Source organism: Falco punctatus, assembly GCF_963210335.1.
Source record: "Falco punctatus genome assembly, chromosome: Z".
In the NCBI taxonomy this organism is placed as follows: domain Eukaryota; kingdom Metazoa; phylum Chordata; class Aves; order Falconiformes; family Falconidae; genus Falco; species Falco punctatus.
In genome coordinates, this window is record NC_137586.1 from 82,885,216 (window position 1) to 82,911,508 (window position 26,293).

A 26,293-nucleotide genomic window follows, 5' to 3' on the forward strand; every position below is an offset into this window, starting at 1 on the left:
GTTGCACTGTTATTACTCCTAAGGAAAGTAAAAAAATGAAAGTTGCACTGTGTAATAGCACCTAGTCAAAGCCTTGCAAAGATTGGTGAGTAAAGTGCAGCATGATTTAAGATTAAGGACAAAAGCATGCATCCTAAAGTAACAAGCAGCTGCAAAGGGGTGAAATACCTTTAGTTTATTATGGAATATATTTTGATTGTAAGAAGACTGTCATGCATAGTTCTTCACATTACAGAAACTTACTGCTGTTTATTATTTAAAAAGCCTCGGCACATCTGAGATCATAACTGGGTGATTTAAAATGGGGAAGGGGGATGGGGGACGGGGGGTGGGGTGGGGGGGTGGGGAGGGGGAGGAAAGTAGCTTACCCCAAAAGCAACGTGTCTTTCCTCATACCTTTAATTCACACTGAGTATAATACCGGCCTTCTGCACAATCCCGTTTGGTTCATGTCTGAATCCTAGAGCTTATAGCTGTAGCAGGATTTGAGTCTGCAGTACAATGCAGCTGTTTTTTCAGTCCCAGCTTCAGTCGTTGAGGGTCATCCTGTATAAGAAAAAAACAGGGGATTTATGCAGTAAGGACAGGCAGAACTAACAGAGATTCTTCTGCTTTCATTTATATGTTTCTTGAGGCTGGCTAAAATTAATATTGCAAAATTAAGAAACGCAGCACCATTGTTCTTTCTCTTTAAAGTTTGATTCCTTTCTCTTAACAGCTGGCAGATTGTGTTACTTGAACGTTTGTGTAAATACGAATTACCAAGTTAGGGCAGGTTGCTAAGAAAGCCTGAGCATTTAGAAGTTCATAGGAAAGTCGCAGAAGTTAAAGGTACCCTGCACCTATTAAAACAGCCACTTGGATTGTCAAGGTCAAATAAGGAATAGCAGAGAGCTGGTTTCACTCTAAGAAAACTCACAGGATGAAGGTCAAATGAATGTGTTATAGCAAAATGGAGACATAGCGCTTTTGGGAGGTGATGAATGTTTGTTCCCCAGGGTAAATTTCAAATTTGACATCAATATCTAATAAACACACAGTTTGCCTTTCCTTGTGTAATTCGGTTTCTGATCTCTGAACTTTATTTATCTTTTTGGAACATTAAATTAGTGGAAGTAATTAAACCAAATCAAAATTATTTTTCCTTAATATGTGTGTGTTAAACTTCCTTAGTCAGCAGTTTAATTCACAAGTCGTATGTGTCACTTATTACTAGCCCTTCAGCATGTGTACAGTGCAGTCTGCAAGAGCTAAATAGTCCAAAGCTGATAGAATTTTCAAGGTGGAGCATTCTCCCTACCCGTGAAAGCCTGTCTGAACATCGAGACTTTATTCCTTCAAGGAAAGATGGATAAAGCTTAAAATTGAGCTGTACCATGACCTTTGTACATCAGCTGATTCAGGCTCTGAAATACACAGACCACAAATCAAAAGGAATAAAACTACTTGGAACTTGGTATTTTTACTATTAATTTTTTTTTAATTCCTCTGTGCATTGTGGAATCCCATCACAGCTGGGATTCTGCTCTGCCCAGTGCTGCATAAACACACACGATGATCTACACCTGGAAAGGAGCTGGAAATCAGGGAAGCTTGTGGAACACATGTTATAGCTTCATACAAAAGGTATTTTATATTACATTGAAGGATGTATCATCCCCCTTCACAGCTGAAATCCAGGAGATGTGTAGCTAAACTCATCCTGGACTGCATATTTTGGAATTCCTTGGAATAACAAAAGGTGAGGATAGATGTTGTGTAGTCAAGTCCACAGAACTGAAAGGGATCTCCTGAGGCAATGAACGAAACTGTCTTCTGCTTCCCCTTCTTTACATCATGTAATCTCCTGTGGGTTTAGTTTCATTGTTTAAAAAGTTGGGCTTCAAATCTCATTACTGCAAGATAGATTTGGACCCTATTTTTCTGAGGCGAAGGACACTTTCCTAATTCTCCGTGTTTATTCACAGCCATGGTGTAGCCTTGTGCTTCTTCTACTATTCCTTAGCTTCAAAAAACATTTTTTCTTCTTTGATGTTCACCTTAAAACATTAATAAGAAAACACCATATCCTCACAGCTATCATTTGAGTAAACTTTTTCAAAATCTTCTCTAAGTGTACAACCTCTAGTTACCTGATAATATTAGTAGTTCATCTCTACACTGGTTCTAGTTTGAATTCATACTTCTTGAGTGCATCCAGCCAGGATTTTATTCCTGTTAAGATCTTAGGCTGTTATTAGTATTTTTGTTTTCCAGCTAAAAACACTTTGTTTTTCAGACCTTGGATCAAATTTGTACTTTTCCCAATCATGCTGCAGTGCTGATCGATAGTCTGTTGTGATAGACAGTATTTAATAGTCATCCTCCTTCATTATCACTTGCAATTGACAAACAGAAAGTTTGTATGAATAGTTATTCATGCTAGGCCTTAAAAATCTAGGTTACCGATTCAGTATTAAATGCTATCACACTCTTTCCACCCTTCCTTCTTCAGACATTCTAAATATCCGTTCTCCTCCCTTCAGTGACACTTAATATGCCACCTGAAAATTTCATTAGTTCAATAGTCATGTTTACTTTGTAAAGTAAAATTAGTGGAAATATTAGAGAGTCTCAGAAATTATGCTGGAGACAGTTCATTTGCCTTTTTCTGGGCTGGTCATTTCTGTTTCAGCCCAAGCAATTGCAGTCTCCTCCATGTCTTGTTCTTAGACACTTAGCAAAGTTTCTACCAAAACACCTATTTTCTCCATCCTGCCTACTTTCAGATATTTCCCATATCACTCACTTCCCTGAGCTCCAAGCAATCAGTACATCATGTTTCCCTGGCCTTATACATTTATTTTTATTACATACTTGATCTCAAATTAGTCTGGCACCCTTTGGTAGGTGTCTGCTACATTTCACCCCTCTTTCTAGTGAATTACTCTGATTTCATTCTTCAACAACTTTTCTTCAAAAGCCATTCGAAGGTCTTGATCCTGTTTGCTGTTGAGGTCAGACTAATCAGCCTGTTAATGGTTAAATTACATTATATAAATTACATATATTTATTATTCTGCCGTTGTCCAGAAACACAAGATACCATTCTGAAAGTGACAGGTGAGCTAATATCTCTGCGGTCAGGTCTGCCATACCAAGTGTCAGCAGTAACATCAGTACTTCAGGCTGTGAGGTTTTCTACCCTTTTCTTTGAACAGGCTGTGTTTTCTGAGTTCAGCTTTCATCTTTATGTTTTCATTTCATATCAATGCCTTCCTGTACTTTAAACCACATCATGCTTTCAGAGCATCAAACCCAACGTTGTTAAAAAGAGAGGATTTGTTAATACAGAACTGGGGTCATTTCTCTGTTGCCTTCCGCCTTTATCTCTGGAGTGGCTCCGCACTACAAAATTAACTGTTCAGAAGATTTTTTTGCACTGCTACGGTAAGATCTTTTGCAGTACTACCTGACATGCTTTTGATCCATGCTCCGTTTTGCATTCACCGTCACTTCTTATTACTTCACAGCCTGCTAAATCACTAATGCATACAGTGCCACCCCATCGCCTTTGTCTTTCATTTGGCCTTCCGAAGGAGCAGCCACCTATTATTAGTGTTGCGTTATCTCTGACAGCAGTTTCAGCTTGCTTCTGACTCCCCGAACAGCTCCGCTTCAGGAACTGGAAGGTCTAGTTACCCCACTTTGCTGCCCCTCCGTGAGCACGGAAACTCCTGCCACCTCTCTCAGGCTCAGCATCTGCTAACCAGGGTGAACACGCTTCATAAACCGCATCGTTCCGCCTGTCGGTGTCCAGTCTAGTCCCGGTTCTCCCCTCGGCAGTTAGCAAAGTGAAACTCAACCTCAATCACATTTCTCACCTGGCAGACAGTCTTACCTCCCTGCCCTCACCAGTATTCTTTTTGCTTCTTTCCTCTGGCTTGCTTCTTTTGTTTATATCCTTTCTTCTTTGGTTTCATTCCAATATCTATGAACAAAATTTATAAAATAGCCGAAGCTGCATTTTATCTCTTCTGTGACTGTATTTTCTGGGGAAGGGAAGCCCGTGGTGGGTTTCGCGGTTTTGGTCAGGCTGCTCTGTTATCCCAGACTGCTTGACCAGTTTACTTTCCTCTCTGGTAGTTTGCCTGCGTACAAAAGTAATTCCAGTTTAACTTTTGTGGACAAGAGCAGATGAGAGAACTATACCTGAATAAGATGTGTCATCCCCCTCACTGCCCTCCCCCCAACACCCACCCCCAGTAATCTGTGTGTGCCTTAGGGGACACCAGCTTCAGTCCTTAGAAAAAAAACTGAATCCTAAAAGAAATCATCTGGTGAATGTTGAAATGGGACAGAAGTATACCCTAGCCAAGTAAGATTCCACAACAAGAAAACAATACTACTCTAAGCATCTACATGTCATCAAAGACCCTTTTTTTTCCTCTGAAGTCAAGATTGGCAGAGGACTCTGTGACCCAGGAGAGTGCATGATGACTCTTTTCAGTGCTCAGTTTTGTATACCTCTCTAATCTATTTATAGTGCTAGTTACTGACCAATTATTCAAAGAGGCAGAGTACTCTTTGGAGATAAGGGCATTCTTCTGTGTGTAGCTGTTCTGCAAAATAAAGGAAGTTGACTTTACGGTAATTGCTAAGTTAATTACTTAACCGTGGCAGGAGCCTTTAACGTATGCCTCCAGTTTGTTCAGGTTTTAGAAACACAAGAAGGGCCAGGGAAGGCATACAAAATTTGATTGGTGAGGGAAAAACCTTTAACTTTTCCTTAAATACAAGTAAATTTATATTGTGCAGCATTTCATTACCTTTCAGATACAAGAATACACCCATTCACCTGTCAAGATCTTAGCACAGATTTGTTTATACAAACAAATAAATACGTCAACATGGAATGAGAAGAAAACTTTCTAATACTGCCTTATTAAAAAAATTAAAATTAAATCATTTAATAACAAATAATAACAAAAGCAGAAGAAATCTTTGTCCAACTTGTTCTTTCATGATAATGAGTTTTATTTACAGTCCGCTTCCTTTCCTTCAGAACAAGCCAGAACCAACAGAGAGAAAGAAACTGGACTAGTCAAAAACATAAGAGATTCAATGCACTACTGCTTTGACCTCTCACATTAATTCTTATCGTGCTTTACCACTTTCCTTTTGACTTTGTTCCTTTGGTCCACCTTTCGCATGTTTTTTTCAATTTTCAGTGATGTTACTTATTACTTCTTTCCATTTTCTACCATTTATCTTTTCCACTTAAAATTTCTTACTAGTTTTGATGCCATTCAGGACACTTTAGATTATGGCATGATCCATTTTGTAGTTTCTTCTTATAATTGAGCTGCCCCTATCGCATCAACACAACTTGCTTTCCTCTTCAGTGTATGGCAGGTTGCAACAGCATGTAATGGAAATGTCAGCAAAGAGCAACCTCATCTCTTGCTGGTGTGGTGGTTTCCTGGTATTCAGGGCTGCATATTCTGGAACAGACCTTAAATGATAGGTATGAGTATATTTGGATACTAAAAAATTATTACAGAAGCAAAAGTATTCACATTAAACATAAATCTAAATTACTGATTTGCCTTTACTTGCTACATCACTCTAATTTAAACATAAATCTAAATTACTGATTTGCCTTTACTTGCTACATCACTCTAATTCCATATATGTAGCATTTGAAGGTAATCAAAGAACTGGAAAAGCTCCTCACTGGTTCTGTGTGACACTTTGGTTTTGTTGAACAGCCTCAGTGGCCACCCGTGAGGATTTCCTTCTGCGCGGAAGGGGTGCAGAGACACTGCCATGACTTCTGCCCTGTTCTGGTCTATTAGGCCTGATGTTCATGCAGTTTCTTTATCTACACTGAAGTAAACACATGCTTAAGGTTTGTTTAAGGCAATAGGTGGCAATACTTTAAAGAGCTGAAGTTTGTTGTTTCCCTGCTGGTTTTATGTGCTGTTACGTCTCCTATAAACCTAAGCTGGAGTTAATAAGGCCTGTTTAACAATTCCCCCCAACGTGTTACTGTGGTTGAACACACGGGGTCAGCTGAAAAATGTTTCACTTCAGTCTTGTCATCTCTGTGTTGGAGAGACAGATGTCTTCTCTTCCATTTCTAAAATAGGTATTTTTAGCGGTACAAGTATTTGGAACCATGTACCTGAACTTTCTAGATTTACGTAGCATCTCTCTTACCCATTTGTACGTCAAAACTTAAAACTAACATATAGAAAGTAATTTATTCCTGTCAGTTTAGGGTAGGAACATGGGAGTATGATACTTACGTTTGCTTTCTCATGACATTAACAAAAATTACATTAATGCTTGGGCCAAATAAGAATGGTTTTTCCCAGTTTTACAGCTGATACACAACAATTTTTGGATTTTTTTTTTCCCCTAGAAGAAAAAGTAAAAAGTGTTAGTTAAAAACACATTTAGAAAAAATGTAGTAAGAAAAGTAAAGTGGAAAAAAATGTTTGCTTAGTTCTTCTTCGTGTTTTTCCCTTCAGATTCTTTGAGTAATACACACATATATGTGTATGCCAGTAATGCACTTCTATACATATTATAGCAATTGGGAGTTACTGTTATCACAGAAATAATTTCTGAGCTTTAAATAAGCATGGTAGCATAATAAACCATGCCACTGCTATGGAAAGAGTGAGGATATTTTGGCATGAGAGTTTATGTTTAAGTCCCAGGTAACACTACAGGAAGGCAAGAGACAACTCCGTGTTTATTTAAAGTAGGATGGCACAGGGTGTTATTAACCTAATATGGTTAATAACGTATGGCCTGCTAATGGCTTGCTAACAGTGGCTTGCTAACAATGCCTGGTGGCTTGCTGGCAGTGTGGAACATTTAGGCAATACATGAGTTTATCTAAAAAACCACATCTCTAATGTGATCCCTAAGTTACAATTTTTTTCCCCTCTAAAAATGCACATTTTTTCCCCACTGTTGCTCTGTATGTTAGTCCATTAAAATGTGGGAATAATCAAGTTTCTTAACCAGGTCAGCATAAGCTTTTGGACATTTCTGATGGATCAAGTGGATAAAGCTGTTTGCCAAAGGTCGTGGCGTGACGCATCCTCTCTGCCCCGCACCATGTTCCTGGCCTTCCAGACCTGGCTTGCTGTTACCCTCGAGTGCAGAAGCCAATCAAGAGAGGGGAAAAAACACCACCAAAAAAAAAAAAAAAAAAAAAAAAACACACAAAAAAGCAAACATAAAAAGACAAACAAATCTGAATACGTGTCCAGCAGTAAAATTTGGAACTAAACCAATAAGCCAGCAGGTGAGACTGAATTGAGAGCTGCAGGAGCATAAGAGAAGCCCGCTTACTGTCCTGAAAGCAGGATTCGCTCTGAAGGAAAGGTTAGATGTGTACAAAGCAATGACCAGCACAGCAGTGCTAATTGCATAGCGTTCAGACACGGGAGGAGGAGAGGCAGAGAATGAAACAGAGGCAGATAGCGTGCTGCTGCCTGTGACTTACTACTAGCAAGATACTCTTTTGCCTACACCATATTCCCGCTTGGTTTGGCACCACAGAGATACAGCAAAACTGACCAAAATAGCAAGTTTCCAAGTGAGTTTTCATTTGTGGCAGTCAGTCTTTCCCTCAAGCTTGGAAAAGCAGCTCCCAGAGCTGTATGTTGTTCCATGCAGCTGGACAGCTTCTGCAACTCGGACAAATTCATTTTTAGCTAGCTTAGCTGGTTTTGCATGATGTTTGCCTTTGTCATCCATCTAATTGCACCAAGAGGATTAACAAAAGGCCACAGCCTGTCAGAATCAATAGTAGGGAAGCAGGAGTGGAAGAAATACGCCAGATTAGTCACCAGTGGTGCCTGATTCTGTGCCAACAGCTAAGCCGCTGCTAGCTGCCATCTTAGAAGGCAAAATATGCCTGGAAGAGTGAAAACCCCACCTAGCAAAGCTTTCTCATCCCACTTCAGACCTTGGAGCTGAGACCAGAGCCAGTAACCAGGCTGTTGCCATCTCTGTTCCCAGCAGAAGGAGCAACTGGAGGTTGCCCAGCACGTTCCTCACTGCCGGTCCACCATCTGAGGCCCTCGAGCGGCCATGCACGTGGTCTGTCTTGTCTCCAGCAAGGATCAAGCCGTCCCGTTGCAGACAACTGTTTAGTGAGGGATTATCTGGGGTTTGCAGAGTTTATAGTTGTTTGGCCGTTCACCTTACAAATTCTCTGGTGGTACTTCTGAAGAAAGTAGTTCTGGGGAAAAAGAAGTATTGTCTTCTTCAAGTAACATGCCTGGCCTCTGTGGTAACACTCACATGTCCCATCTTTTCCTCCTCATACTCATCTTTTAGATATTCTTGCCATCTAGATACAAAGGTAATTTTATTCAGAAGCAGCAGCCTTGTCAGAAAGGGAGCCACTCTGACAAGCCTTTAAGTCTTCCGTGACCAGATCACTGTTTCACAACAGATCATTGCTCATTGTGTTAAGGTAGCCCTTTGCATTAAGGTCATTTAAGATGACTTTCACAGCAGTAATCTAGAATGCTCCATCCAGAGTCCTAAACATATAGTGAGTGAAGGAATTCTGGTTTGCTCTGTCCTTGGGCATTATTTTGTTTGTTGTTTTTTTTCTTTAAACTCCTCCTCTGTCAGCTCCAGAAAGACCATGACCATTCATTTTGCCATGGTCCCAAAAATGTGCCAGAAATTCGGCCCTGGTTCTCACTGGCTGCTGGATAATAAAGACCTCTTTGCCTTTTGCCAAACCCCAGTCATTTTTAATCCTGAGTCCCTGCTGCCTGCATGTTTTCTTCATCTCTTCCAGCCCAAAAAGCAGGTGTGCAGCATCTCCCAGTCTGACATAGGCTTTTCCTCAGAAGCCAGAGATCCTTCCTTCTCTCCTAAGTCTGGGAGCAGCAGCAATGTAATTTTCTGCCCTGCTGTCTTGCCAGAGAGAAGGGCGCAGCATCTCTTTTTCTGTAAAAAAGAACTGGCTTTTAGAAAACTTGACAGTGGAGGTGTATTTCAGGTGTTGCATCTCCCCTTGAGCCTCCGAGGACGTAAGAGATGCTCCAGGCTGAGAAAAGCCATGCTTTCCTTTCCCGGGTTGCCGTCCCCTCTGTTCTTTACACCTACCGAGGCACAGCCTGGGGTAGTGGCTGCTGCGAAGGGCCAGAGGAGGTGGGAAGCAGCCAGGAGAGAGGCACAGCACCGCATCAGGGTGATAATGCTGGAGTCAGAGGTGACAGTGCTCTCGGCAAGTCTCCAGGACTTGCTGGCACGGGCCCATTGTTGTTAGAAAGAGCGAGCCTTAGCAGCCTGAGTCAGACTCTCCCTCCTGCCCCAATCCTGCCAATATTTATTAACTTGACTATTTCAATATTAAAGACCCAACATAGCTGAGCTCTGATTCAGGTTTCTTGGTAATAACCACCCCAAAGTATAACATTTCTCCTCCCAAAGTGGACAGAAGTTTGTGGAACGTCTTTGTACCTGAAGGAAACAGGGAAATTCAGAGACAAACCATCCTGGCCGCCTTCACTGTCTTCCTTCTCCTCATCCTGTGGAAACAGTGTTAGCAACACTTTCCATGGTGCCTTGCCTCAGCTCACCTCTCTCCTTGGATGCTCTCCTCTGGAAGTAGGAAGATGGGCTACCAGAGCCCTACTGGTTTTTTGTTTGTTTTTTTTTTTTTAATTAATTAATAAAAATTAACTGCTGTTCCACAGTAATCATTTGTCACTATGTAGGAAGGTCTGTTATCCTGGTAAAACAACTTGTGATGCTCAAGCTTGTTCATTCTTAAGGAGGCTGGTGCCCTGGCTGGCCTGCCCGGTGCAGGTAACAGCAGCGCTATTGACACAGCAGCTCCTGACAAAGAAGTACACGCCTGGGATACCTGTTTTTCTTAAGCAGATGCACGTTTGCACTCGGCGAGCTTGTCTTCACAGTTGTCATCCCCGAACGTGTTAGCATAATCCTAAAATCGTGCACCCCCTGGGGTTTCTTCTGCTGCTTAGTGTAGCCAGCACGGGCAGATAGTGAATTCAAGCTGGAACTGCAGTTCAGGTGAGTGTATCATTTAGCCAGCAGACTCAGAAGCCTCGGAGTGTCTGGTGGCATTTATGAGCTACAGATACTGACGTGTCCCTGCACCTCCATGGCTGCAGACACACCGCAGGGTTTTTCAGTGCTGTGGTCAGACAGCTGGCTGGGTGGGATGCTACTCACTGGTGGGCTCCTCACTGAAACTTCCATGTGCCAGCTCACCTCCCTCCCTCTTTCAGTTATCCACACCTCTCTCTGGCTGATGATATTTTTGTACATGTTTCTGTGGTTTTGTCCTATCAATCCAGATTCATCCCTGCGCGTGCCAGCAGAAAATTCCTGCTAGCCTTCGTAGGGGCAGCCTCCACCTTCGGGAACTGAGCCTCGGCTTTTGCTGGTGCTGGAGAGCCAGACCAAGCCTTAGGGTCAGAAATGACATTTCTAGGCGGTTGCATTGACTTGCTGAACAAATATAGGAAATTGCAGTCTTTCTTCACGATCTGTTAGGTAGAGCAAGGTCGGTAACTTTCCCGGCGAGCAGAGCACTGGTGATTCATTGCTAGTCCCGGTCGGTGCCTCGGTGATAGAGGCAGAATATCTGCAGAAGTGCTGACCTCCATAAATCAGTTTTGCAAACTGCACATGAGAGCAGAGGCAAGAGGTAATGAAAGGAGGAAATATTCTTGCTTTTGGATACATCTGCCACCATGAAATCTGTGTTTTGCAGGGTTTTCCCAAGGCAGCACAGCCTGTCAAGCTGCAGAGACTCTGGGCTGGAAGCGAGCACCTGCGGGGGCTGGCTGTCCTAAAGATAATGATTTCACAGAGCAGCATCAGCTGTAGTGACCTCCTAGGGAGAACTGAGAGCCGGGAGCATGGGCTGGGGGTGAGGAGGAGAGGGGCCAGCCAGTTAAATGAGGGTTTGTGTGAGAAGGGAGATCAAAATGGCTAAGATAAAATAGTGATAAGTTTGAAGGAGATGAGGAAAACAGATGAGGAAAAGTCAGATTGAGATGATGGGGAAAGTGGGCAGGAGAGGACTGGATTTTACATTTGAACATTAAGTTGTCTTCCTTCCTTTAGTGGAAGTATGTCAGAAGAGGAGTTCAGACTCAATAATTAGAATAAAATAGAAATAAAAAATGAGACAGTGTAGAATCATGCTGACACTTTTCATGTCAATATAAACAGTGCTGTTTGATACAGTAATGGTTTTCCTGTTTTGTGAGTACGATACACACTGCATCCCGGATCGTGAGGTGCTTTGTGTGCTGCTGCTTGAATAAGTGAGTCCATAAGTGAAAACTGAATTACAAAAAAAAAAAATAATAAAAAATTCAGCATTGATAGACAGCTCTTGAGCAACATGCAGGGAAATACAGGATGTCTGTGTGAAACCTTTTATGGGCGATGGCATCCATCCACCAGCTGTACAACTCTGTAAATAGGTTTGTACAACTCTGTGACTATGGAGTATATAGGATGACCTGTGCTATGTGGCGGGGCCATGCTGCAAACCGCTTTGCCTCTCTGCCTGTCTGGGAGTGTACACACGCAGACATACTTGCAGCTAAGTAAATATTTATATATAACTGGTTTATGCACCCTGCTACTGCATGGGTACAAAATGATTGCAGGGAAACAATCCTGCAGACCTAACATATAATATTGCAGATGGTTGTAATGGCATTGATCATATCCATTCTTTAAAAGGTGGGTTGCCCGACTAATTCTTGTTTCTGTTTTTCTCCTTGAATCCTAGCAGAAAATGGACCCCGTCTACTTGTGGTAGCAGAGCAAGCTAAAATCTTCTCACACCGGGGTGGCAATGTCACACTGCCATGTAAATTTTACCATGAACACACATCAACAGCTGGCTCAGGAACCCACAAAATCCGGGTCAAGTGGACCAAACTCACCTCAGATTACCTCAAAGAAGTGGACGTCTTTGTTGCAATGGGACACCACAGAAAGAGCTACGGAAACTACCAAGGCAGAGTGTTTCTGAGGGAAAGCAGTGAAAACGATGCCTCTCTTATAATCACAAATATAATACTGGAGGATTATGGAAGATATAAGTGTGAGGTTATTGAAGGATTAGAGGATGACACAGCAGTGGTAGCTCTGAATTTGGAAGGTAGGTAACGCCTGACTTGTACATAAATTCAGATTTGCGTGGTGTTAAGGAATACCTGGGGTTTTTGTCCTAATACTGCTGGTATTGTATTGTCAGTGATACCAGCAAACTGAGAAGTTGGATTCATTGTGCTCTGGGGATCTTGGCCTGGCAGCCCATGACAGTGATCATAAATTAGAAGAACATTAGGACTTCTGTAACTTATGCTACCATATGGCATATTCAGCTCCCAGTGAGACCCGGTGCGAGGGGACCCAAAAAAGAATGACCAGACATAGTATGAAGAACTCTGTATGTTTTTAATTTGCTCCCATCACTTTACAGAAGTCATTGTGAATGTTTTTACAGGAGACTTAGGCAAAATTATATTAAATATTCCCGTAACAGCCATTTTACAGAACTTCAGGCCATTTTAGATTAACAAGCAAATACAAATCTTCTTACAAAGGCAAAAAATATTAAAGTAGTTTTCCAGAGACAATGCTGTTGTTTTTTTCCAGCCTTATAATTACATAAAAAAGATCTCTATATTGCCTGCCAGGACGACTCCAACATATAGTCTGTGGTCATTTCCTTCAGCAATATTCTTGAAAACGGTAGAGTACAAATCATTAGGAAAATTAGTGAAACAGGTTTCAAGAGGGCCAAATATTCAGCATTCCTTTACTCTTAGGAAATTCAGATAAATTTTATGAGGTTCAATGCATGTAAACCAGCATTTTTCCTCTTCCCTCAAAATACTGCACTGAACTAGGCAGTAACCTGAACATTGCACGAAGATGTCTCCCTCACCCTCACACTTACCAGGAAGCATGAGCCAGAGAGAACTTCGTAACAGCCACGTTATCTGTGAAAAGTAGTGAGGGAGAAAAAGAAAAGAAGAAAAGCAAACCCTTGGCTCTCACACCTCTAAGTGGGTGAAATAGGTGGCTCTTTCACTGAGGGTTATTGTGCATCATGATGGTTATATAGTTACCCTGCAAAGTAAGGCTGGCTGAGTGGTTCTTGGAACCAAATAAATGTCATGGGCTTAGCTTACTCCCTTACATCCATTTTTCCATTCCTGGTTGGAGGCTGCTGAAGCCTTCCATTTCTGTGTGCAGAAAGGACCTGCACAGTTTCTGTGCCGGCAGGATAGTCAACTTAGGTTGTTTCACCTCATGTAATCCATCTTTAATAGGAATGCACACTGTTCTTTTCAAACTTATGAGATAAAGCAATCAAGGATGCTCAATGTATTCATTAATATTATTTTGGCAGTTTGCTTACATCCTAAGTACATACCTCTCACCAGGCTTCGAGATATTCCAGATAAGTAACTATATATCTTGTTCCCCATCAGATCCTGGGGTTTCCCTGTGTTTTACGGCATTATGGGGTTTTTTTGGCAGTGTAAAAGGGTCAGAGCCAGTGTAAAGCCTTTGAAGTGTTCATCACACCACACGTCTGGATCAGATACTTGTCTGGTGCCACTCAGCATTTTGCCCCTGAAGCAAAAGTTCATTATCTTTCTGCTGTTGAAAGTGTTGAAAGTGAGGAGGTTCCAGTACAAATGCTTTGTGCTGTGCCAGGAGAGCCTGGGGAAGGGGAGATGCTGACGGCTGTAGTGGCAGGTTGGGAGGTTTTGCCTGAAGCTCAGTGCTTTTGCTTGCGCGCAGACCCGCATTTGAAAGGCAATATTTGGTTGACACTAGAGCAAGAAAGCAATGAGAAATCTTTACTGCATTCAGTAACACGGCTGAAAAAAGGAGATTTTCTATGTATTGTTACCGCGACTGTTTCGTGGTATAGCACCAGCCCACTGGATACAAGGTCTGGGTCCCACCTCCTGGTAGACACTGTCCCCTCTAGCTTACTGCTGTTACCCTACAGTGTCTCTCTCTCAAATATGCCAACTCCAGCCCGTCCTGTATGACAGCACCATTCCTTCCTGTTCCCCACCCCCACCCCCTCCAAAACAAGGAAATTCATAAGGATGGGAGGAATCTTATGTCTTCAACCAAGTATGTTCCAATCTGTGCTCAAAGGGAAGTTTTAATATTTTAACTAGTGTCTGGCTAACGTAAGGAACAATGTCGTTTTAATGTTTTTTGTCAGACATGGGACGTGTAAGGCTGTTCCCTCCTGACGTTATAGAGTGATGTTTCCTAAACTGACAGGAAAACTTCATTTGTGAAAGCCCAAGGTAAAAGGTAACCTTTAGGTGAGATAAGACCAGTGAGTGTCTCAGTGTCAGTCCTGCGTATGGCAGCTAAATCCAGTCACTCTGGGTCTAGGTTACAGTAAAGTTTCCTTCTAAAATTATGATTAAAATACACTTCTGTTTACAATGGGCATATATAGGTGATGGAACATACTCTGTCTGCATCTCCTGTGTATATTTTTCACCTCATTTGCAGCTCTGTGTAGTGCTGGCTTTAACTGCCGTTTCATGTCTCTGAGCCATGCAGAACAGATCAAGGAAAAAAAAAATCAATCTTTGGAGAAAAAGAAAAATCTATCAGCCCATCGCAACATTCTACATTTGTTATAAATAATAAGGTTAATCTCACAGTGGGAAGGATTTGCATCAATATCTTGATGTCCTGAGATGATGGCCCTAAGGATGTTAATTGGCAGCAAAACAAAACCATTTATAACCAGGAATGCCCACTAGCAGTGCGAAACAGCTGATCGCTCCAGTGTGAGCCTCCTGTACAAACGGTATAGCTTTGGCTAGGCAAAAAGCATGTGAATATATCAATATGAAAATAGTTGGCCTCTACCTCAGTGGACCTTTTTCTTCTCCAAATGAGATAGTGCTTTATTCTTATAGACTTAAAGGCCTCCTAGGATTGTCATTAAATAGACTGTTTGTAACGATTGGTACTTTTAGCTTTGAAAAAGCAGTGGAATTAGGTTCGGTCTCTGTTTGTTATATACCTTAACATGTTTTTGGTGTGTTTTCTGTGCTATTATTTAATGCAGAACCATGCCATTTCCCCCTACACTAGTGAGACAGTGCTGTCTAGCAGCTAAAGGTCGGGACTGGGATTCACTCACCATTTCACAGCCGCCAGCTTTAAGAACTATTCAGTCATGTCAGAGTATCATCCTTAGCCTGAAGTACCAGGACTGGTCTAAGGGCAGGAGGGTTGGTCTGGGCACGGTGGCCACAAGAAATGTCAAGCACTGCAGAGAGCAGGACGCTTTGTACGTTGGCCTTGTCACCAGAGCCATTTTCTCACTAACCTGGCCTTACTCTCCTCCTGCACATAAAGTATAGATCATTAGCTTTACACTCTTCTGAGAGTCAAAACCTTAACAAATTAAGCGGTCTCCTATGGCAGGTAGCTATTGTTGCCCAAGTCATAAGTAAAGAAAGGTTTCTCAGCTTACATTAGATTTTCTTTATGTTGGTGATTTACTGCGCTAGACTAAATTTTCTTTATGTTAGTGCTTTACTATTTCCCCTTCTTAGCAATACTAGGCACTGTGATGGATCTGGCCACATCAGGTTTGTGTGCTTCAGCTTCCCGGGCGTGCAAAGGCACCAGCACTGGCCCTCGATTCTACTGCTGAGGCACAGATTTTGTGTGCTGTTTGTTTGTGAGATTCATGGGCCAGGTGACAAAGAAAGCAGAACAACACGACAGTGCCAAAGGCAGATTTTTGCTCTATTAGAATTTTTTTTAATAGTCTCTGTCTCCAGGGAGAGGTGATAACTGAACACATTAGTTTTGCGATACAGGCTATAAAATAATTACTTTGTACCTTCAATAGTACCAGAAATAGGCAGATCTAGATAAAGCCATTAAAAATCTTGGTGGGAAGCTGCTTCTAGATTGAAGGCAACTCTTTGGGTGGCTCCACAGGAACCAAAAAACCCATCAGGTTTTATGGTCTTGCTTAGAGGTATGTTAGCTTTTATGTTCAAGACAGAGTTAGAAAAAGAACAGGCATCTCTTTCCAAATCAGACTTTCTAGTTCAAAATACATCAAACAAATCCATAAGCTTCATATAAAAAGTTCTTCCGAATTGTCATAGCAATCATTTTCTAATCTAGTCATTCACTATTAAGCTGGTTATAAGCAATGGGGATTTCATAGCTTAAGCCAATATGAAACCAGCTCCATGCTCTCAACAGCAGGAGAGATCAGATCTAGCATAATACTGTGTGTCATACTGGTTTATTCTGTGTGTTGCTGTTACAGTCATACACGAAGAGCTATTTTAAATATCCTTTGTGTGGCAATCTGTTGTACTCTCTACTATAACACTGATTTTATAGGACACACTATTTGTGGATCCTTAGAAGATGACAAAAAGCCTTGTAAAAGACAACAGGCGTTTGTTAAGAGTCAGTCAGTCATGACAGACCGATGTAATTCTTTCTGTGAGACGGTAAGAGGTCTTTGCAGACACAGCTGTGTTTACGAGTGCTGTGAGTAATGGCACCTGAAAGATGCAGGTGAAGTAAAAAGTTCAAAATACAGCAGCAAAAAACTATCTGGAAATAATGACCCAAAAGGAAAATGCTAAAAGAATTAGGACTAGTTAGCCTAAGGAGAGCCAGGAAAGACAACAGCCTCCACATTTTGCTAAAGACTATGGAAAAATAAGGGAATAATCTGTTCCCAGGCCAGATAAGCCTGGTTCGTATGCCTGTATTAGTCAGAAATAAGCAGCCCCACTGACAGGTCGGTTACGGGATGCTGTGGGCTGAACAAACACCACCTCAAGCTTCAGGTTCATTTTTAAGGAGACTGATACCTGCCGGCAGCCAGTGTCCCACCCTGTGGCTGAACGATCAGGTATCTGACAGTCCTGACAGGCAGACAAATGGGGGTAGAATCCCAAAGAAAAAGAGGGATTTGGCGCTTTTTATACAATTTTAGAAATGCAGCATGGAAATTTTTGCCATCAGGTGTATGACCTGCCAGCATAAAACTGTACCCTACAGTGCAGTATATAGCAAACACTACTGTTACCCCACGTTTACACTGGCTACAGGAAATCTTACTTTTCTCTTTGGGGTAGAACTCAAAGAAGTCCATTTCTTTACCCTGGCTGTAAAAAGATCTTTTTCTTCCATATGGGTCAACAGAAAATTGTGTTATTTTGATGTGTAAATACTCTGAAAACTGCTAATTGTGCATGGCGGTGGCTTAATAGATACCCATAAATTGTTACAGGAGCTGAGCTTTCTAAGGTTATTTCCTCAGTTTGTTGTCTTGGGTAACCATTGCAGCCCCTTGCGCTGGCAACATGCCTGTAGCGACTGAGTAATCGCAAAGAACTTGCACTGAATTTTAGGGATTACCTGCTCGTAAGACTCTGAAATGCAAGTAGTTTATGGAGGACAGGCAGATATCATCTCTTTTGCACTCCGTAAAATGCACAGTAACCTAAGCAGAGCTGTGCATTTGTGGAACTGAATGTAAGGCATTCGTGGAAATACGGGTGTGCATATGGGGACGGCATGTTATACATCCGGTTCTTGTGTTCCGGTTTGGTAGAAATCCTAATTTCCATTACAACAGTCATTTTCTGGACTGTGATTGCATTGCCACAGGTGCATTCAGCAAGCCTCATCTGGCCCTCCTCTTTCACCGAGAGATTTACTCTCCACTGAATTGATGTGTCTCAGGTTCTTCTGCTCTTGCTTGCAGGAAAGGAGGCCCTTCCCTGGGGGTAGGACCTGTTCCAGAGAACCGCATGGCTGGGAGAGGAGCCACACTGTGAAGTCGGTGTTGTAAATTAATATTCCCCATCCAGGCTCCACAAGTGGCTCAGCTGCTTCCTTAGGGTAGGGAGCCGAATCACTAAGGTCAAGTTAAGGCTCCTCAGCTCAGTCTTCCCACAGACTGACCAGAATTTAACCATCTGAGCCTGGAAATTTTTATTTTCCTCCATTCTTTAGGCTGTATTTGTTCACGTTTGGAAGCGGGTGTTTTGTCTAGTGGTAAAACACAGGGTTGGAGTCAGGAGTTTAGGTTCAGTCTTTAGTTTGGGAACAGTAACAATCCTCAGGACAGCTTTTGTCCTTTCGGGAACAGATGGGATGGATTATCTTTTGATAGGTTATAAGATTCAAGGCTGAAGAAGATGTTTGGCAATTAACTATAAAGTTCGGTACTCCTAAATTGTAACAAAAGGAAGATGAATAGTAAGATCTAACTATAAATTTCAGCTAGGTTTGATAAGGAAGTGAAGAAGAAAAATAATACTAAAGATGCAAGACAGTGCAAAGCTCACATACCCAGTCAATTTAGCTCTATAAAATCAACAATGGCCACCCCCATCTGCAGGGTGAAATTAATGTTAATCAGTTGCAGGCTTGTACTGCAGATGAACTCAAACAAAATTCAGCTTCTATGTAGTCTACCCAAATATAGCCCAAAGCTAATGTTACAGTTTTGTGCATATTTATGTTATTAAAACATTATGTCCTGAACTGTCAATTTCAAATAGCTTCGTAACAAATTTACATACATATTTAACGCCTTTTAAAAAGCGATTTTGGAAACCTTAAGGAATCCATTTCAGTAATTTCCAATTAATTGTTGCTCAGTTTTTGTAATTATGTAAGTTTAGAACTTGATTAAAAAATAAACATCTCTGATTAATTTAGGGATTTTTTAACATGTATATGCAAATCAGACACAGGTACTGGCCAAGGAATTGGTTGTCTGGGGAAGTGTAGTTCTGGAAAAATAATAAGTATTGGATTTCTAATAAAGTAATAAAGCTTGGACTCCTCTGACATTTGCTACATTTTTATTATAGCCAGTGATAGTTCTAACCATTAGCACTGAAGGGGAACAAATACTTTTTTAAAAAAGAGGCGAGGAGGAGGAGGGGAAAACATAGATCCAGAAAAATATAGGACGTCTACAGCTTTTATTTATGAATTACAGTTAAAAGTACATGTTCTGTTACATTACATTCATGCTTTATAGTTGAGAACGGCTAATAACTGAAAAGCCCTTTGACAAAGGATTTACAAGAGGAAAGAACCTCAGCAGACACTAGTTAATTGCTGAAGGAGAGCAAAATATTGTTTATTATTACCCTGCCAAGTTTAGATTTGCATGCTTTATTTTCCTGGACCAAGTCACTGAGGTTTAGTAATAACAAAGATTCTGTTTAACGAAAATAACACTTCTTGGATGATAGATGGGCGAGGGAGAGAGGGAAGGAAGGCAGGCATTAAGATACCAGTGGAACAGGCACCGAAGTGGGTTTGCATGTTCAGAAAGAACTGCTTCTTGCATGTCCGTAATGTAATTTCTCTATCCTGTGCTACATTGCCCTGGAGAGAAGGGACTTGTTAGAGGCAGAAGAATTCATCAGCAGGGAGAAAGTAAAAAGAAGGATGGATGTTTACACTGGTGTAAAGTTTTTGGCTCATCTCATGCGTTATGTTGTCTTCAGTCCCTCTGCATCCTACGGCACTTAGTTCTACAGAGATGTTTGAGAATAAACATTTTGAGCTGGATCTTCCCTGATGCCGTTTTATTTCAGCTTATTATGAAACTGGGCTAAAGCCAACTGTAAAATTTAGATCTGGGTTAAGTTTCTGAACCTTGCCAAAGATTTGATCCAAACTTTTGTTTCAAGTCTCTCTCTTCACTTTTATCAGAGCCACATGGGGGTGGGGGGGGGTGGGGGGTGGTGTGTGTGTCTTCAGCATTTTTTGAAAGATATTTCGTGCTTTAAGAAGTAATCTTTAACTGCAGATCTTTTTCATAAAGGTGGAAAATGCACTGTGGAAAGATCTGTCAGGTAAGGGCAATGACTTCAATGAAATGTTGCTGCTGAAACAGTTCCGGAGGTGTCCCCGCATTGCCCATCTCCACTTGGATGCCCTCTGCTGTGAGGTCTCTCTGCCATACTTGCCTGCGGTGGCTCTCCACCGATGAGCAGCAGACAAGGCTTTGGGCCAGCTGCCTCTCTGGGGTTGAAGGGAGCATCTGGCAGGTCCATGCTCCTTGTGCAGCGGCTCTGGCAGGCGCCCTTCGGTTTGGCGGCGGTGCTTCTGGCAGCCGTAGGGGTAGCGAGGGAAGGTGGTGTTCCACGTGGCTTCCCTGCTAGGGTTGTCTTAGGTTGCGGCATGCTGTGTGCTACATGGCTCGCCATCTGCAGTTCAGGAAACCTGACTTCTGCTCAAGGAACCGTGCTCCCTGATGCCCTCTGTGAGGAGCTCACCCGCCTTGGGTGGTGACAAACTGCCAAAAACCAGCTGGAAAACAGCCGAGAAGTCTCCCTAAAACCACACAGGACTTCACTGATTTTATTTCCCCATAGATTCCCTACTTCAAGACCTCAGGACACTGAAATTATGACTCCTGCCAATCCAGCCTTGAAATGTTACTGTTGAGCCAGGCACGAAATAACTTCCCATTCCTAGGATAATGTGAAATAAAATAAAAGCAAACAAACAAAACCCAACTTCTTGAACCTCTTGGGAAATCTTGGCAATGCAAAGACCATATCATTCTTTTATGTCAATCAAACCACTTTTAATGTCTGTGTGTAAAAAGAAATAGTTCACGTACCTCTGTACTACAATTTCTTCTTTCTAAACGACTGCCAGAAAATACCATCCCACAAAAAAATAGAACCAGGCTGGGCTTTAATTTTCTTTTTTTTAAAATGAGAAAATGATCTTAACAGCTGATAAACTGGAAAAATACGTAGCTGCAAAACTTCAGCCATCTCTGCCCGTCTTTAGGCACTCTGGGAGTGCACGTGGGAGAGGTGACAGTGGGGACAGAGAGGCTGCAGATGGGAGCAGCGTGCAGACCTGGCACGGTTCCTGCTGGGAAAGGGATGAGGTTACGGGGAGAGGAGCTGGCGAGGAAGGCGGCAGCCCTATCCCCTTCTCAAACCTAATGGCTGATGTGTGCTGACTGTGCTTTTCCCCAGAAGTAAAACCGCTTATCAGTCTGACACACATCACGGAGTTAACCTTTCTTTCTCCTTCTGGTGACTGTGCATGCTGCTTCCCTTTCTTCTGCTCTTGCAGTGCCTAGTAACTCACCCTCTCTCTACCACTTCAGGTGTTGTGTTCCCTTACGCTCCACGGCTGGGTCGTTACAACTTAAACTTCCACGAGGCTCAGCGAGCGTGTCTGGACCAAGACTCTGTTATCGCCTCCTTTGACCAGCTCTACGATGCCTGGAGGTCAGGGCTGGACTGGTGCAACGCCGGCTGGCTCAGCGATGGCTCCGTGCAGTACCCCATCACTAAGCCCAGGGAGCCCTGCGGAGGGAAGAACACAGTGCCTGGGGTCAGGAATTACGGGTTCTGGGATAAAGATAAAAGCCGATACGATGTCTTCTGTTTTACTTCAAACTTCAATGGTAAGAGTCTTCCTCTTCACCCCTACCTTGTAAACGACTCGTTCTGTGCTTAGGAAACTCCAACGGCAGCAAGTAATGTTTGATTTCTCAAAGCTTATGTTAGGCTCGGAAAATGTTGTTGAATTTACGAGGACACATGCACAGAGTGAAGTTGTCTTTGCCACATGTTCACATAGATTGTTTTTACAATTCAGAACTTGTATTGGCAGGAGTTTCTAATATCTCCACTTTCACCCCGTTAAAATTTATATGTACTCTTTTAATGTTGATACAAGCCCAGTTTATTTCAGTTACAGTGATGAAGAAACCTGTAATTCATTAATTGAGCTTTCCTGTTTAATTCAATTATAATTATGATGCTTTAGAACTTAAACATATAATCCAAACAAAATTCTGATCTCTACTTCAGCTCTGCTGTTGTGTCAAGCAGCTCCTACTTATGTACCAGGTCTAATATGACTAATACTTCCTTATCAGCAAAGCTATTTCTAGCTTTTATGCCTAACAATTTAGATTCCTAATCTTAGTACACTGCCAAAAGCCTGTTCACTTCTTCTCTGAGCCTGGTCTGCACTAAACCTTATTTTAGCAATTGCAGGCTTTTTTTGCTATTACTAGATGTTACTTTAGGTATGAAATGACTTGATCTCAGCTTGCTATTATTTCAGGTTTAATCTAGTGGCTGAAAAGGATTTAGAAAGCATTGCTGTGAATGAGAGGAATGCTGCAAGTAAACACGTGCAAAAGGAAACTACAATCCTCTACAGCATCATACTTGCAGATAATTCCTATGCAACTTTGCACATTTGGCTTGCAGCCCACCCAGACCACGGAGCATGGCCTTTTTTGTTTCTGCACAGATTGCTTATCCACAATGAGGCATTTTTGTCCTACAGCACACCAAAAAATAAAGATAAGCCTTGCTCTCAGGATATATGCCCTAGTGTTAATAGTGCTCCACCCTCTCAAAAAAAAACCCCGATCTTCAAATCAACAATATTAAATTAGGGTGGATGCAGTCCAAAACAAAGTTTAGGTGATTTTTGTTGTGCTGCATCATTCCCTGAAATGCTGGCTCGTTTTTTTCTTGCTTCATTATCCAACACAAAATCCTGTATGAGCTCATCTCTTATGTGCAGATTTAACACTGTACTATAGAAATAGTACTGAGGGGAAGATAAAAGGAAAAAGAATTAAAATGTAATAGCTGCACTATCTACGATGCTTGCGGAGGAAACATTTCTCACTACTGGTCACTAACCACCACCCTCTTCCACACTAGCCACTGGACAGTATCTCTTAAGGAAAGAGAAAAATTATTCTGGGGAGAAAAAAAAAAAAAAAAAAGTACTGACAGGTAAATGTGGTCTGTGCATTGATACAGCAAGAGAGAGGGAGAAAGAGGGTTTAAGTAAGGTGAGGATAATTTATACAGGTAGCAGAGAAATCAAAGACAAGACACTGAAATTAATTTCATCCTTGGTGAGTCTGTTAACCTGACCTCCTGTTAAAGTGACTGTTAAAGACAGAGTACCGTGCAGCAGTAGGATGACCTATAGAGCTGAGTAGCACCTTTTCCAGCGCGCTGCAGCTCAGTGCCGTGTAAGTCTCTCAAGGTGTCAGCAGAAAATCTGGACTTCTGCTTCTCTCGGCATCCATTTCCTTCATCAGCAGCTCACCAGGTGATGTTATGCTCACACGTCCCTGCTGTCTGTGTCCTCCGCTACTCGTGTCCCCAGCTTACCGAAATACCCAGTCACTCTCTCAAAACGCCAGCTTCCTGTTTTCAGCTCAACACTTCAGGCAGTTCACGTATGCTTAACAGCTTATATTAGCTTTCTCACTGTAAATGGAAGAGCTTATAATAACCCTTTTTGCCGCCAGGTTGCAGTTGCCAAAGGTGGTGGCTATAGGCAAAGAGCTATTTCTGCAACACCCGATATTGATTCTTTCAGCTCAGGAACAGCCAAGGAAAATGAGAAGTGGTTAGGACACCATGCATTTCCAGCGGTGGCAGTGACTGCTGGAGTCTCCTGACAGTATGAAACAGAGAAGCCTTCAGCTTTATGTGAGGGAGCTGGAAAAAATGCCAGGAGCCCCAGGATCAGGGGAGCATAAAGTGAACTAAAAAAAAAAAAAGAAGAACCCAAAGATTGTGGGGTCTACTATGAATAAAGAGGGTGCGTGGGGTTTAGATTTCTGCTAACTGGGTTAATTAAGGGAAATAAATCCCCAAAATACATTATGATCTCAGGCATCATAGCAAAAAAAAAAAAAAAAAAAAACAACAAAACAAAAAACACACACACACACACACACACACAAAAAAAAAAGGTTTTACACTGGGTTTTAAATAACTCAGCAGTCAGACCAAAAGGTCTGTCTAACACACATGCAAAGCTTGTTTTTTACCCGAAGAAGAAAGACAGCAAAATTACATTCAGGCATTAAGGTGAAAAAAAGAAAATGTTGTCATGAATTAAGTGATTTCAAATCCAGATTCAGGGGTTTCACTCTGGAACTGTGGGATCCCATCTGTGATGAGCAGCATACACCAAAAAATACTGACTGGTAAAAGGGGGTTTATATCGTTAGCGAAGAATTCTACATGCACTCCTGTTACGTGCACAGGGAAACTGCTCTAGCAGATTGTCTGCAATACAATATAAAATAATCTGAGTACTTTCTGAAATTACCCTCTACAGCGTCTTTTCTTAGACTAGTGTAAGTGCAATACTTGAACATTTTGTTCTGTCTGTGTAACTGCTTTATACTCCAGTCTTTCCATTGGCTCACAGAGGAACTGTTCAGGTTTTGTGTCTGTGCAACAAAGCCAAAAATCTGAAAATCTTTCATATACTTAGTATACAGTATACCACTTACCAGTTTATAAGAATATATACTAACGCGTTTCATAAAACAATGCAAAGAATAACATTAACATAATGCTGTCCATGAAATCCATCAAAATATTGTGAAAGAACATAATTTTTCTGCCTGCATAGAGATAACCATTGCATGGCAACATGTTTCCCTACCTGCTTTTATGTTCCTCGTGTTGATAAAGGCTATTGAAAATGAATATACACAAGTGGGAAGTATCCAACTTAAATTAGGAAATTCCGTGCTGGAATTTCCTGACGTCTGAGGGCTCAGCTCTGCTCCTTCACAGCTGATTTATCCTTCACTTTTCCTTCTGAGTAGGAGCCACTTTAGTCCATGTTCTCTGTAGGAAAGCTGAAGGTTCCTGCCCCATGTGGTGGGACAACCTGCCACAATGTAGTTTTGCGAGGGCTGCAGACCACCCCAGTTTCTCTCCCTGCCCTGTCCCAAGGAATAGGGATGCCCATCTTCCATACATTCCCTCTAGAAGGTTCACTTGGGTTTCTACACACCAGTTCAGGGGGAATAAATGCAGAATCCTTTTGTTGCAGTTTCCCCCACAGAGCCCAAAAGGCACAGGATAAAGAATATATAATGCTAGAGCTGAGTGGTTATTCTTTGCTTAATTTCAAAGGCTTCCTGAAGGAGAACAGTGGGTTTCTCAAAGGAAAAACCATGGGAATCTTTTGCACTGAAAACAACATGTTGAGTGAGCTAAACATAAACATATCTAACATCTCCTCTATAATTAGGCATTTTCAAAGAAGGAAAGGTGTAAGTAGAGCTTGTATCACACTTTTGCCTCATTAACATGCATTTTGTTATATACTTTGCGCACAGAACAACAGTGCATAATTTGTTTGTTACCAGCTCTAGCAGGATCAAGTGAAAGTATCACATTAACGAAGTTAAGAACACAAAGAATAAATTTTAGTGATCGTGTTAGAAATGCAGCTGTAAACCACCCATCTGTTACAGCAATGCATGTGATAAGCTAACCACCTCTGCCATTTAAATAAGAGAAAGGTATAAAAAGTTGTCTCTGAATGATGCCTGCTGACTGCTCCTCTGACCATTGCAGAATATTTTATTACTGGGAACGTGTAGCCATTGTTCCAAAAAGAGAAACAAGCCCACCCAAAATCAAACTACGTGCCCTCTTCTTTGAAGTGGTTGCCTCTGAGTCACTGGAGTCACTGCTGGTATTGGGGGGTGGGGGCACTGGAAGAGGGTTTTTAAAAAATATTCCCCCCTATATTTAATGTAGCCGTTCAAAATCAGTTACCTGAGATGATCAGTGGAGATCAAAACACTTATCAGGAGCTGGTGATTAAAGGAAGGGAAAGCATCTAACTTCGCACAAATTTTTAACATGTTCTTAAACTCTGAGGAGCAGCGGCCTCGCTCAGCCGTTGGGCATCACTGTGAGATATGCTGGGTCCAGCCTGCGGAGCAGACGACGGGGTCTGTGTGTTGTGCCAGCTGTGGCCGTATGAAACCGCAAGTCGGAGCATATTACACAGTAAAACAACTGATTTCTGTGGCTGTGAGCTTTTCAGCGTACGCATCGATTGCTGCCTGCGGAGGCAGCCCTGCACTCGGCGTGCCTCCCGTGCGTGCTGCCACCCACCAGGCAGGTCTTCTGCTCCTCTGCCCCTGCACGGCGTTGAAGCCATGAGGCTGAGCAAGGGGCTGCCCCAGTGAAACCAGTAAGCTGTTGGGAGTAGTCTTAGGGCTGAGCACAAGCCCTTGGGGGCTTGATGGCTGGCCGCACGTGGAGGTGTCCTCTCCGGGAGCTCCACCAAGAACACCCTTCCCAAGGCATTGCCTTAACACCTTCTGCAGAAAATAACGCAGGGGGTGGCACTGCCTTTCTGTGCCACT

At 42.1% G+C, this 26,293-nt stretch overlaps 1 protein-coding gene across 6 annotated transcripts in view; it reads left to right on the top strand.

The window, feature by feature from the left end:
- The window catches only part of HAPLN1 (hyaluronan and proteoglycan link protein 1), a 65,908-nt gene that overhangs the window by 34,633 nt on the left and 4,982 nt on the right, over positions 1-26,293 (top strand). For 5 of the 6 annotated variants that reach the window (XM_080372569.1, XM_080372570.1, XM_080372571.1 and 2 more), the window contains 2 exons: positions 11,804-12,178; positions 21,224-21,526. In XM_080372569.1, the coding sequence (XP_080228695.1) occupies positions 11,804-12,178; positions 21,224-21,526 (678 nt within the window). The remainder of the gene's footprint in view (positions 1-11,803; positions 12,179-21,223; positions 21,527-26,293) is intronic. The other variant, XM_080372573.1, reaches the window with a different exon arrangement.